This window comes from Oratosquilla oratoria, chromosome 8, assembly GCF_046742065.1.
Source record: "Oratosquilla oratoria isolate Oo_2021 chromosome 8, ASM4674206v1, whole genome shotgun sequence".
In the NCBI taxonomy this organism is placed as follows: domain Eukaryota; kingdom Metazoa; phylum Arthropoda; class Malacostraca; order Stomatopoda; family Squillidae; genus Oratosquilla; species Oratosquilla oratoria.
Window position 1 is genome coordinate 58,400,097 of NC_134784.1, and position 13,848 is coordinate 58,413,944.

Consider the following 13,848-nt stretch of genomic DNA (forward strand, 5'->3'; position numbering starts at 1 on the left):
TGAGTCTTCTTGAGCCTATCAGCGTGTGAAATCTCGCTAAGGCCTGTAGAGGGGTCAAAAATCCTGAACTTGTTAGGGTGTAGGTGTTCAGTCACCAAAAGGGGGCCCTCAAATTTACAATTTAATTTTGACTGGCGATCAGGCATGCTTTTGAAAATATGATCACCAACACTGATGGTCACAGGTGTTGCACGAACATGTTGTTGTTTCAACATGTCGGCCTTTGAAACATCCAGTTTATCCCTGACAGAAGTATAAATGGCATGCAGCACATGACTCTGTAGTTTACTATAGTCATCTACATTGTAGAGGGGACGAGCAGGGCTGTCAAGCACATCATATGGGAGCCGTTTCTCAACTTCAAAGATAACATAATGAGGCGTTTTGCCCGTGGAAACATTAATGGTGCTATTGATACAAGCACTAACATAGGGAAGCCAATCCTCCCAAGACTCATGAAAATTACTAGCAAGGTGACGTAGGATCTCTAAAATTTTCCTGTTCGTCCTCTCCACAAGACCATTGGATGCTGGATGATAAGCAGTCACGAATGTTTGTTTGATACCATAATGTTCACAAATACTTGCCAAAACCTTGTTCCTAAATTCAGTCCCATTATCACTAAGGAGCACCAAAGGAGTGGTGTATGGACACAACACATGGGAAACTAAAGCATGTGCTACAACTGGTGCAGATTTGTTACGTAAGGGAGCTAAGACCACAAAACAACTAAAATGATCCACGCACACAAGGACATAAACAGAGCCCTGCATGCTATGAGGCAGTTGCAAAAGGTCTATAGCCACAGTCTGAAAAGGGCGAGAAGGAGTAGGGTACTCTAAGATGGGAGCAGTGCTCGTAGAACCTTTGTTCTGAGCACAAGAACTACACCGGGCTACATGGGAGGTAATGTCTAGTCGCATTTTAGGCCAATAATACTTCTTCCGCGCCATAGCCAGAGTTTTGTCACGACCTGGGTGACCAGCCTTAGGGGCATCATGAGCAAGGGACAAAACAACGGGAACTAGAGACTCAGGGATCACTAGCTTTGCCACATCTTGCTCAAACACTTCCACATTATGAATGAGAACCTTGTCCTGCAGGGAAAATTGGTACAGAGGTACTGGTAAAGCTGGTAAGGTGGAATCATCACCAGACTCCAAAGCATAAATGACAGCAGACCAAACAGGGTCTTCACGCTGAGCTTTGGCCAGATCTTGCAGGGAAAAGTTATGAATCACGGTAACAGCAGCAACAGGGATATTCCGTGAAAGTCCATCAGCAACGTGGTTCGCACGCCTGGGGATATGCTTTAGGGTTGGATTGAATTCCTCGATCATGAGGAACCATCTGGCTAGGCGGCCTGACAGATTCTTGCCCTAGCTGAGTGACAGCAGTGTGGTCCGTGTAGACTGTAATAGGATATCCAAAAATTATATCACAGAAGTGCTTTAAAGCCCACACCACTGCCAGGGCCTCTAAATGAGTAACAGAGTAACAGGACTCAGGCTTATTAAGAATGCAACTAGCATATGCAATAACATGAGGTCTACATCCATCTACTTGTTGCATGAGTACAGCTCAAATACCTGTACCAGAAGCATCTGTACAAATAGTAAAGGGAATACTATAATCAGGGAAAGCTAACACAGGTGCTTCAGTAAGAGCAAGCTTCAAGGAATCAAAACTTGTCTGATGGACATCACGCCACTGGAAGGAAGAATCCTTCTTGAGAAGGCGAGTGAGAGGGGAAGCAATTGAAGCAAAGTCTTTAATGAATGCACGATAGTATCCTGCAAGTCCAAGGAAGGAACGTACATTTTCAACCGACTTTGGTATAGGGAAGTCCTTGACTGCCTTGATCTTTTCACCTGTGGTATGGATACCATGCTTGTCTACAACATGACCTAGGAACTGGATACTAGCCTTGAAAAAGGAACACTTGGGTAAGTTGAGTTTCAACCCAGCTTCAGCAAAACGTTACAAGACCATGGACAACTTAGAAAAGTGGCTTTCCACATCTTTGGAAACTAGAATCAAATCATCCAGGTAAACAAAAAGTCCACTCCCAACTAAGCCATGAAAAATGGAGTTAACTAAACGCTGGCAAGTCAAAGGAGCATTCCGCAAACCCATGAGGCAACGAAGTCATTCATAGTGCCCACTGGGAGTCGAGAAGGCCGTGATTTTACAAGACTTCTCCTCCAGGGGTATCTGCCAAAAATCTGCTTTTAAATCTAAGGTGGTGAACACCGTATTACCAGTGTCAATGGACTGAAGAGACTCACTTAAGGGGGTTAACTCTCATTTCGGTGAAAAATACTCGATTTTGTCAAACTTCGTGTGTGGACTGGTGTGGTGTCCCTGAACACGGCGGGACTGGTTTCCAGACGTATAACGCCACCCTTCTCAGGTAATGGCGGGTTTAAAGGGCCAGAGATTCCCGTCAGCCACGCCCCTTTCTTTGCTATGGTTTGTTTTCCTTGTATTTTGTCGTTTCTTGTTGTTGTTTTTGAGAATTTTATACTCTGATATTGTTGTACGATAGGTTAGGCAGCAGTCACCACACTCAGTGCGATCAAAAAAGGGTTCAGCATATGCGTGCGTAATTTCTCCACGTGCTATCCTGTTTTATACATTTCTTGTTTATAAATTCACTACTCCATAACTAAATATGTCAGATGTGATAGTTGCCGAAGTATTTTGCTCCATTCTGAACCTGAGAAGTGCAACAATACTCATCTTAGCAAAGGGATTGTAATGCATGTGTACCATTCATTATGTGAAGGATACGGAAGGTTAGGATTGTCACGATTCTCAGCTGGCATGGTTACAAAAGAAATGTAATGAACATCTGCTGCTTACTTCCCAGAAATGGTCAAAGGATTATGTAAGTAGATATGTGCATTTGATACTCTTTGGAGGCACTTTTATGGAGTAGTGAATATATGAACATAAAAATGCTATTTTCTCAAAACTAGTTTTTTTCGCACAAAAGTAACTATAACTTCGTGTGTAAATAAGCAATTTTGATCATTCTTATTGGAAAATGATCGTGATACTTATATCTAACAATATTAGTAAATTCATTCTTAACCTACTTGAAATATATCTTTGACAATTTTTTAAAGTTGTGATTTTATTTTATTTTATTTTTTTTTTATAATTTGCTGTAAGGCTGACTTTCTTTCTTTTTCACTTATAATTACGAGTATACTAATTTAGGTACATCTGGATGTCTACTAACTGTACACCAAAGGAAATTATTATTATTCTCATACTTTTGGAAAAATAACTCAAAATTAAAAGTAAATCGTCTGTAGTGTAAAAGTTTCCAAATGGATTTCAATGAAATTTCTGTCACAGATGTATCCTATTACCCTGCACATTGTGTTAAATTTCCATTGCCTAACATAAAAAAATAAGGTCGGGAGGACCGGAAGTGCGTAATCCGATCGAGCGAATCACCGAAAAGATAGTTAACCCCCTTAAGATAGGCAGAGGATAATGGTCTAGAAGAGTGATCTCATTGACTTTCCTGTAATCAACAACAGGACGAACAGATCCATCTTTCTTAGGCACCAGGAGAAGAGGCGAGTTCCACTCTGAGTGGGACTCCTGTACAACACCTTCATTCAATAAATCGTCAACCAAGGACTGGGCTATAAGCCGACGAGAGTGAGGTAGCCTGTAAGAGGGGACGTAAACAGGACGAATGCCTGGCTGAAGATCAATTCTATGAACCACACGGTCTGTAACCCCGAATGGATCACCTGGTAAAGCCAAAGCCTGACGGTGGGTAACTAGCAGGTAAAGGAGACGAGGCATCTCTTCAGGAAAATCAATCTCGCCTACAAATGTGGCAAGCTCAGAAGCTATGTGAGCAGGGTCACGTGTTGGAGGAGACTGTAGAACAGAAGCTGCTATAATAGGCGAATCCTGGAAAGCAGCAACGTGTACCACCTCAAAGGAGCCTAAGTGACTGCCAGGAGAGAGAGGAATAGGAGCACCCGTGACATTGGTTACCATTGCTGTGGTAACATGAACCTCACGAATAATGGAGAGAGTTCCTTCTAGGGCAAGCCGACGAATACGAATAGAGTCAGGCAAAGAGAGAACGTCAGACCCTATTGGGGCACCTGAGATGCGCACCAGAACTCGAGCAGAACTTGAAGGTTCAATAAGATGCTCTCCTACAACAACAGCAGCACAATGAGCAACAGGGGTAGAGCGCTTAGAAGTTGGGACAGGCACATGTGCGGACAGATCAAGCTCAGGAGAATCACAAACAGAAACTGGCCTATCCAAAGCAGAGATATCAAAATTGCAGAAAGTCACTACACGGCGACTAGGAGAAATATCTATGCTATGAGCTGTAAGAGCATCAATACCCAAGAGACAATCACACTTAAGGGCAATGCCAGAGACAACAGCAAAAGTGACATTGAAGACTGTAGCATGCGAGGGAAAATGTAAGGGAAGACAAACAGATCCAAGAACAAGCCAGGGAGAACCTTGCACAGAATGCAAATTATTACAAAAGGGAGATTATACAATTCCCGTAGAGCAAAGTAAGCCTTTCTACTTAAGAGACCTCATTCTGCACCAGTATCTACAGTGACAGAAAGAGGCGTATACCTAGTAAGAAATTGAAAGGTAAGTAATTGAGAAGACTCAACAGCCACAAAAGGAATTATTTGAGACCGAACATTGCTGGTCAACTCTTTGGGTTGTGAAACACGCGCTGGAGAAAATGGGATTGACGAGGCTGGTGAGAAGCCTCATCCCTAAGTTTCAAAACCTTGAAACATTGATCAGTCGAGTGTTTACAATGACCATGGATATGGCAATAACTGAGTCTACCTGGAGGTTCTACTCTGGAAAGGTCATGCGACAGATTAGAAGAAACAGTAGGTACACTCCTGCGAACAGGGGACAGTCTTGACTTGTGTACCTGGCGCCTACGGCGGTAACAAAAGTCGCTCGTATGACCAGACCTGTTACAAAAGGTACATAACAGGGGATGGGGGGTAACTGTAGATTGAGGGGAACTATGAGTAGGAACTGTAGACTGAGAGAACTGAGGAGAACAAGGGACATGACCATGTTGATGAGCATTGCTAATACACAAGGAACTAGACGGTACTTCCCCTAGTTTACGGGAAAGCTGTGACGCAAAAGACAGTCGAGTCTCATCAGGCTTACACATGAGAGAAGATGCTGCTCTTCTCTCAGAAGGCACCAAATAAAGTATATAGAAGAGAAATTCAATGATAAGACGAAATCTATCTAAAGTGATATTGCCATTATCTACCCAATCAGAATGTGAAAGTGACTCTAAAGCGTCAATAGCAAGGATACTGGCCTGAGCTTGCGCCCATCTATAATCAAGAGTGCCCAGTCGGGATAGGAGAGTATCAGCCAGTTTGAAGCACCAATGGAACGAACCACCACCAGGGGTATCTGAAAAAAGTTTAAGGAAGTTAGACCTAAGGTGTCATAATTATAGTCCAGAGATTTGGGATCTAAACATGACTCTGAAAGTAACTCCAATGCTAGAGAATTTGACACAATCTGGGACCTCACAAAGGAGATCTTTTCAGGCCTTGTTGAAACAGTTGAATGGACAATGGTGTCCTCACATTGGCGGATAAAATCAGCCGTCCTATCATGAGGATCTTGACCAGAAAATTGCACAACCGATGGGTTTTGATGCAACAGTGTCAATGTATGCGCCATTGTCTCATCTGAGTTTTGTGAACTGATAAACGAAGGCCTCTTTGACTTAGACATGATAGGAGATGACAACCTTAACCCTCTCCATAAGAGCATACGAAAACACTGACACCAAGCAAGAATTAATGCAAATACAACATGCACAAAGCATGAGTTAATGTAAAAAAAAAATAATATAGAGAATTCACATGGACATGGGAAACGAACGTAAGAGAATGATATAATTCACACAAACAGAAGCATTGAAACACAGAAACAATGCAATACATATATCAATAATGAAGAAAAATTATAGGAAGACCGTAATTAGCAAAATTACGTAAAAAAAAATGTATAATGCACTGATACATAACTGTACACACGACGTCACTGCGGGGTAACATTTGAAAAGGTAAACAAAGAATGACGTCATACAAATGGCCGCCCAAGGCATGACTGGATAGATTGAATTTATATATAGACCAATATATCCACAAAATCTAAAAAAAAAAAAAAGGACAATACAGGTATGCCGAAGGCAAAATATATACAAAACTGGTAAGTAATAAGGTAGCCAATGTCCGCAGACGCGGAGCGATACGCCGGCAATACACAAGGACCGGCTGGAACGCCGACTGAGAATTTCTTGGACTCCAAGCACGAATCCGTCTTCATCCACGGAGCAATCTAAACTGCAAGTCACGAAGTGACTTGAGACGACCGTCCCACTAAAGCAGACAGCGATATCAGTCCCAAAGAAGGCCGGCCACGAAGATTCTCGGGGGAAACGTTGTCCAAATTAAATCACACAGCGGCAAGCACCCAATGGTCCTGAACAATGTCTGTTGCTTGTATTTGGTGCTATATTTACGTAAATAAAAAGTCACTGGTCCACAATGAGAAAACACTAGTACGTCTCAACTACCAAATCCTGTAGCCTGTGGAAAGGAAAATGGGAGAGAGAAAAAAAAACACAACAGACGCTCAGCACTCTAATTTTAGTCTGTGGAGGCATGCACAATGATTGTTTTTGAGCTGCCACCATGACGCACAGTAAAGGGTTTAATTTTATATTTGAATACACACAATCAACAAATGCGTGCACCCTCAACAAGGCCGTCTTCGAAACTGACGCCCAGCTCCAGATTTTTGCGCGCAAACGTGCAACGCATCTGCGATATCTTACAAACAAATCCTATGCATAATATAATTATTGCAATAAATACTAAAATAATACAATATATATATTATACACCATGCCAATACATGGCAAATTTAAGTCCCAGGCTGAGCACTTCAGTTTCGACATCGGACAGCGGCCTGCTGGAGGTGTTAGTGATGATATCCGGTCTACCCATGCTCTTCCAACGGCTGTTGGCACATAGACTGGACAGTTGGCACGCAAGCCTCTCCTTCTGCTGGAAGTTGAAATTTGCTACGTCGTCTCTAATGGCCTCAGCGTGAGAGTTGGACATGATACCGCGGAGCTGGGAACCTAATTTCCTGGCTTTCTCGAAAGCCTGGCTGGACTCTATCTCCACCAAGTCCCACCCGTCCCCTTCTCACACACCCCCTCCGCCCCTCCACCTACCACCCACCCCTCCCTCATAACCTCTCCCAGTTCCTTCACCATCGGCCTATATGTACTCAGAGTGTTTGCCATATGTCTGTACTTGAAAAAGCTGTAACAAGCGAAATGTCGTACCAATAAAGGTTTCAATCTCACATGGTGTTGATTCTCACAGTCTTTTCGGCTTTTGCCATTGTGTTTCAACTTGTCACGACACCGAGATCAACATGGAACCTTTATCCGGACGTTACGCACGCGCTCTGAGAAAAGCTTATAGCGTTCGGAATAGACGGGATTTCCTACGCAGCTGCATCGAAGAAATTATCACCTTGAGATCCACGCCAAAGCAGCTTCTCCAGTTTGACCATCCTTTCCCTCCCCCAGCACAGACCTACCTCCTTTCCTCCCAGTCCAGCCAGGCTTTCGAAAAAGCCAGGAAATTAGGTTCCCAGCTCCGCGGTATCATGTCCAACTCTCACGCTGAGGCCATTAGAGACGACATAGCAAATTTCAGCTTCCAGCAGAAGGAGAGGCTTGCGCACCAACTGTCCAGTCTATGTGCCAACAGCCGTTGGAAGAGCATGGGTAGACCGGATATCATCACTAATATCTCCAGCAGGCTGCTGTCCGACGTCGAAACTGAAGTGCTCAGCCTGGGACTTAAATTCGCCACCGGCATCCCAAAACCCAACCAGAACATCGACCTCGTCACGAGGAACTACAGGTACAAAGACAGCGAATTCCAGCAAGGCTACATACAAGGACTGCTAACCTCGGCACTTTGCGACCCTCCCAATCCCACTTTACCCAAGAGATACTTTCGAGCGTTGGAGGCACTCGCCAAGGACCCCTCCATCAGGATCACCACCGCGGACAAAGTTGGAGGAGTGGTGGTGATGGACGCATCTTCCTACCTACATAAGATGACTGACCTCCTCAGCGATGAAAATACTTACGCCGAAGTCACCCAGGCGAAAGTGGACGTCGAGGCAGCCAGGAGGATTCTTAGGAAATCAGAAACTGGTAAGTGTTTACTTCACCTCCTGCCAAACCTCCCATGTTCAGCCACCCTGTATGGGCTCCCAAAAACCCACAAGCCCAATATACCCATGAGACCCATTACATCAGGGATTGGGAGTGCGCCACACAAACTGGCAAGTGCGCTGGCCAAACATTTGTCTCGACTTTTGGGTACCATCAGCAGTGCTCATTTGAAACACTCAAGGGACCTATTGAATAGAATTAAGGACGTTCCTGCTCGCAACAAAAAGCTGGCCAGCCTGGATGTGACTTATTTATTCACACGTGTCCCAACCCTTAAAGTGATTGACCTCCTTAGGGCTAAAATCACTAGTTCCGACACTGACCTCCCTATTCCCCCCAATGACTTTGTGGATTTAATACAGCTTTGTGTCCAATTCAATTATTTCAAATTCCAGAACCATTACTTTCACCAAAGGTTTGGCATGGCCATGGGCTCTCCTTTGAGCGCTGTCCTTGCCAACCTGTTCATGGAATTTCTAGAAGCAGGGCCTTTCTCAGATATCGTTCCTGACAACGTAGTATGGCTTCGCTATGTGGATGACATACTACTAATTTCCCCCAGACGGTTTGACATCCCCAAACTCCAAGTGGCACTGAACGAGGTTGAGCCATCCATCCAGTTCACCTTGGAGGAAGAAGTCAACGATTCCCTTCCATTTTTGGATACCCTTATCATCAAACATGATAATCTTTTAAAATTTACAGTCTACAGGAAACCAACCAATAAGGACGATTTGACTCACTTCCTTTCCCACCATGACCTCAGTATTAAGAAAGGTGTAGTTATAGGTTTCTACCTCAGAGCTCTCAGAATTTGTAGCCCTGAATTCTTAGAGGACGAGTTTAGGCACATAAAGGAGGTCTTTCAGAAATTAAAATATCCAGAGTGCATCATCCACCAGTGCAAGAAAAAGGCACTCAAAATAATGGAAGGGCGGGAACCAACGAAAGATCCAGCTAGGAGGCTTATCCTTCCAGCCAGCAGCATCACCACCACCCTCACCCGGACACTTGGGCGTTGCAACATTCAGGTAGTGGGCCAGTCCAGCAGGACTATCAAAGAGCTCTCTAGAAGGAGTGACAGCCGGGACGAGATGTGGGGAAAAAACGCTGGTGTCTACTGCATACCCTGTGCTGGATGTGATAAAGTATACATCGGCGAGACCTCCTGTGACCTGAAGACCCGGATCCGGGAGCATCGCTACAATTCCCGGAACAACATCACCACCAACGACCACCTGATGGATTGGGATAACGCAAAGCTTCTTTTTATTGAACCAGACAGGGTGAGGAGGAAATGCCTGGAAGCGGCCGCCATTCAAAGCTTCAAAACCATTGAACAGAACAGAGGCATGTTTAACATCGCCCCTCCTATCATCCATCTGTTACCTGCATTATACAAATGTATTAAATGTCCCCCTTAGTCCACTCCAACAAACTGTCGGAAATGTCCTCCTTTATCTCCACCAAGTCCCACCCGTCCCCTTCTCACACACCCCCCTCTGCCCCTCCACCTACCACCCACCCCTCCCTGATAACCTCTCCCAGTTCCTTCCCCGTCGGCCTATATGTACTCAGAGTGTTTGCCATATGTCTGTACTTGAAAAAGCTGTAACAAGCGAAACGTCGTACCAATAAAGGTTTCGATCTCACACGGTGTTGATTCCCACAGTCTTGTCGGCTTTTGCCATTGTGTTTCATCTTTATTTTTAATGGTAAACAATGGATGTAGATCAAAATATAGTAATGATAAATTGAAAGGTTATTGTTAAATGGTGAATATTATTTATTGTATGTGCCTACAGACTTGTTCCCATGATAAGGGGATGGCTTAGCCAAAGCGCACACCCACACCAAAAGGCCCACCCACCTTTCCTCCCATCTCGAGACCTCACCAATGAAGAGAGGCCCTGCTCACTACCACAGTGCTTGGGTTCAATCCAATACATTGAAACAAAACAGGGTCCAACAACCTAAATTGGTTTAACACACCCCACCCACCCCACCCCCTCCCCTTTCATTCACTTGGCTATGGAGCAGATGTGAGGAGCATGCATTTATCCTTTCACATCTTTACAGACATTCCCATCTCCCTTATAAAGAGAAAGAAACATTTTGGTGTACTGTGTACATAGATATATAATGTTAATGTCTCACCAGATCCTCAGAATTGACTCGCAAGGACAGACTTTATATGAACATCAAGAGAATGCAGAGGCAGTTTGGTGTGAAACTATTTGACTTCATTCCAACAAGCTTTGTCCTACCCTCTGAGTATCGTGACTTCTGTGACACCCATCTGAGAGAAAGAGGAACATGGATTGTGAAACCTGTAGCATCATCTCAAGGAAAAGGCATTTATCTAATCACACAGGCAAGTATTCTTTTTTCATGATACTTTCTGGATTATAAAGAAAGGTACATATACAGTAAGACAGATAAAAGTTTCTAATATATCTCTCTCTCTCTCTTTCTCTTTCTCTCTCTTTCTCTCTCTCTCTCCTCTCTCTCTCTCTCTCTCTCTCTCTCTCTCTCTCTCTCTCTCCTCTCTATCTATCTGTCAGATCAAAAGCAATGCAACAAGACAGCTTTACCACAGCAGGACCTGATAACAACCTAGATTCCCTATCTTGTGATTCCTTCTTCCTCCTCTTAAAATAGATTGTAAGCACATGAGAGAAATGGATGTTCTCATCTGCTTTCTGATTTATTTAGATAGGACAAGAAGAGAGTTGGAGCATTGCATGTTGTGAAGCAATAGTAGGTGGTGGTGTTAGGACCAACTTTTTTATATACCTCCCTTAGAGTATGGAGATGGTCAGTATGAATGAGAAAATACCAATCATAAGCTGTTTAATTAAGAATACATTTCCTAATTTTTTTTACTAAAAATTACCTCACAATATTGGTAAAGACCTGGAATACAGTAATGAAACTCTGTATTATTGACATTAGATTTACCAGAAACAATAATGTACATCAAGCACAACAAGACCAGAATATGAGTCCATAGTGTTCAATTTGAGTGTCCAGAGTGTTATCACCAACACTGTCAACAGATAGTCAGTGACCTAGGATTATGCCCATGGCCTCATTAAAATCTTCCATTGTCACCTTTGCATTGTGGGTAATGTTCTTCAGGTACAGTTGTCAGGTTCACAGCATAGGTGTTGATTGGAAGCTTCTTGTGGTCTTTCATGAGGCAATAGGTTGCTTGATTTCAGCAGGGAAAGTGACTTGTCTCTAGCATAGTGAACCTCTAGGTACAGACATTCTACTTTTGTGTACTGGTTGTTGTTATTGTCTGCCACATACTCATCTACTCTAGCAGTTGTTGTTGTTGTTGTCGTTCCCTAGACTGTCTGTCCGAGCAGTCCTGTCTCCCCAAGGAATGCCACAGCCGAAACTGGGAAAATTTTTCCCACAGATCCTTTATAGAGTGTATGTTGTGTTGTTTGCATGCATGATTGTGTATAATGCAGTCTTCCATTATGTGTTGTTATGGGGTGAAGTGTCACATCCTGGGCAGCTGTTCACAATGCAGGTCATCCAGCCTCTTCTGGTAGCTCAGAAGTGCTGGGTGGTGGCCGCACCGCAGTCTGCCCAGGTGGACTCTGTCCTTTCATGGGAGAGAGGATTCAGAAGGGTGGATATCAGGGGGTCTGGCATGCAGCAGTGTGTTGTCTTTCAGTGTGTTAATGGAGCGGTGAGTGATATGATTATGAATATGTTTCCGGAGGCTGGTATTTGGTGGTTGTGGAGGAAGAGAAGAGAGTATCTGTGTGTGATACAGGTCTTTGGGTGTTGTTTTAATGTTTCTTGGTGTGTGTGGGTGTTCTGCTATGTAGTGTAGTGGGTGTGATGTGTTTGTGGTGGCTGCGGCAAGTGTTTGTGTGCCTCTCATGTCGAGGTGGTCCTTGACTTTGAGGACTTTTGTTTCATGGTGTAAATGGTCTGTAGGTGTTGTATTTGTGCAGCCTGTAATTGTTTTTAGGGCTTTGTTTTGTATGATTTGAAGGGTGTTGTGGTGTCTCACTGAGATTAGGAGCCCATGCAGGACTCGCATAATTCATCACTGAGCGTATGCATTGTTTGTATATTGTTGTATTAGTTTCTTTGTTTTGTCCAAATGTTGTTCCAGTGATTGACTTAAGTGCGTTAAGTCTAGGTGTGCATTTGTTTTTTATGTTTGTGATGTGTTGTTTGAAAGACATGGATGTATTGTATGTTACACCAAGAATTTTCGGTGTGTTTGTGTGTGGTATTAGAGTGTTGTAGATGTAGAGATGAGGTATGTATTTGTGTTCTTTTGTCCAGTTGGTGAGAAGTGTTGCTGTAGATTTGGTTGGAGCTATTTTGAGTCTGTTTGTGATGAACCATGTGTTGAGTGTATGAAGGTATGGCTGGATTATTTCTGCAGCTTTGTCTGTGTTACAATGTGTACATGTGATTGTTATGTCATCTGCGTAGGAAGAGATTTGTATTTCTGAGGTGTCTGGTGTGGGTAAGTCATGCATGTATAGATTAAAGAGTGTGGGGATAGAACAGAGCCCTGTGGTACTCCATTCTTAATGTTTCTGATGTGTGATGATTGGCCATTATATGACACGTAAGCATTCCTACCTGCCAGATAATTGGCCAGCCATCTTTTGGTGTTATTGTGCATGTCTGTGTTATATATTTTATTTGTTAGGTTGTGGCTGGGGATAGCAACAAAAGCTTTACTAATGTCTAATGTTATAAGAAGTGTTCTGTGGTGGGGCCTATCTGAATTGATGCCATCTAAAATTGTTTGTGTGAGGTTTATCAGAAGAGTGTTTGTGGAGTGTAGTGGCCTAAAACCGTGTTGTGAGTCAGCAAGGGGAATATGTGATGTGACAAGTTTAAGTATGAGGCATTCAATAACTTAAGAGGGTGTGCAGAGAAGTGTGATTGGGCGGTGCGATGTTGGGATTGTTGGGTCTTTGTTCGGTTTTGGAATGGTGATTATTTTACCATGCTTCCAGATGTCGGGTATAGTGTTGTGTGAATAGCTGTAGTTTGCAATGTTTGTGAGTGTGTGTATACCTAGTGGTCCAATGTGTTTTAGGTGGATGTTACTTATTTTATCAGGGCCACAGGCAGATGAGTGCTTGAGATTATGTATTATGTGTTTTGTCTGACTGTCTATGAAGGGTGTATAGTCTGAGTCTGTGGGAAAGTCTTTCTTACGTCGAATAGTGCGTCAGTCATCTGGGTGAGAAGTGAGATGGCTTGTCTGTGCAAAATGATTTATGAGTGTGTTTGCTTGTTGTCTGTTTGAGGGTAGGTTGTCTGTTGTTGTTGTTGTTGTCGTTCCCTAGACTGTCTGTCCGAGCAGTCCCGTCTCCCCAAGGAATGCCACAGCCGAAACTGGGTTTTCTCACAAATCCTTTATAGAGTGTATGTTGTGTTGTTGTGATTATTGCTGCGTGAGAGCGTGTTGTGTTACTGTTGGATAGTGTAATGCTGTTGAGTGTTTTGTACAATTTGCTGGTGTT

General features: G+C 43.5%; 2 protein-coding genes across 11 annotated transcripts in view; both read left to right on the forward strand.

The window, feature by feature from the left end:
- Window positions 1–13,848, forward strand: part of LOC143027759 (zinc finger MYM-type protein 1-like) — a 487,234-nt gene that overhangs the window by 245,279 nt on the left and 228,107 nt on the right. The window lies entirely within an intron of this gene.
- LOC143027756 (tubulin polyglutamylase TTLL5-like) overlaps window positions 1–13,848 on the forward strand; it is a 182,337-nt gene that overhangs the window by 41,701 nt on the left and 126,788 nt on the right. For all 10 annotated transcript variants that reach the window (XR_012966642.1, XM_076189271.1, XM_076189267.1 and 7 more), the window contains one exon: window positions 10,490–10,707. Coding sequence is in view for 9 of the 10 variants with exons in the window: in XM_076189271.1 (XP_076045386.1) it covers window positions 10,490–10,707 (218 nt within the window). In the remaining variant the exon portion in view is untranslated. The remainder of the gene's footprint in view (window positions 1–10,489; window positions 10,708–13,848) is intronic.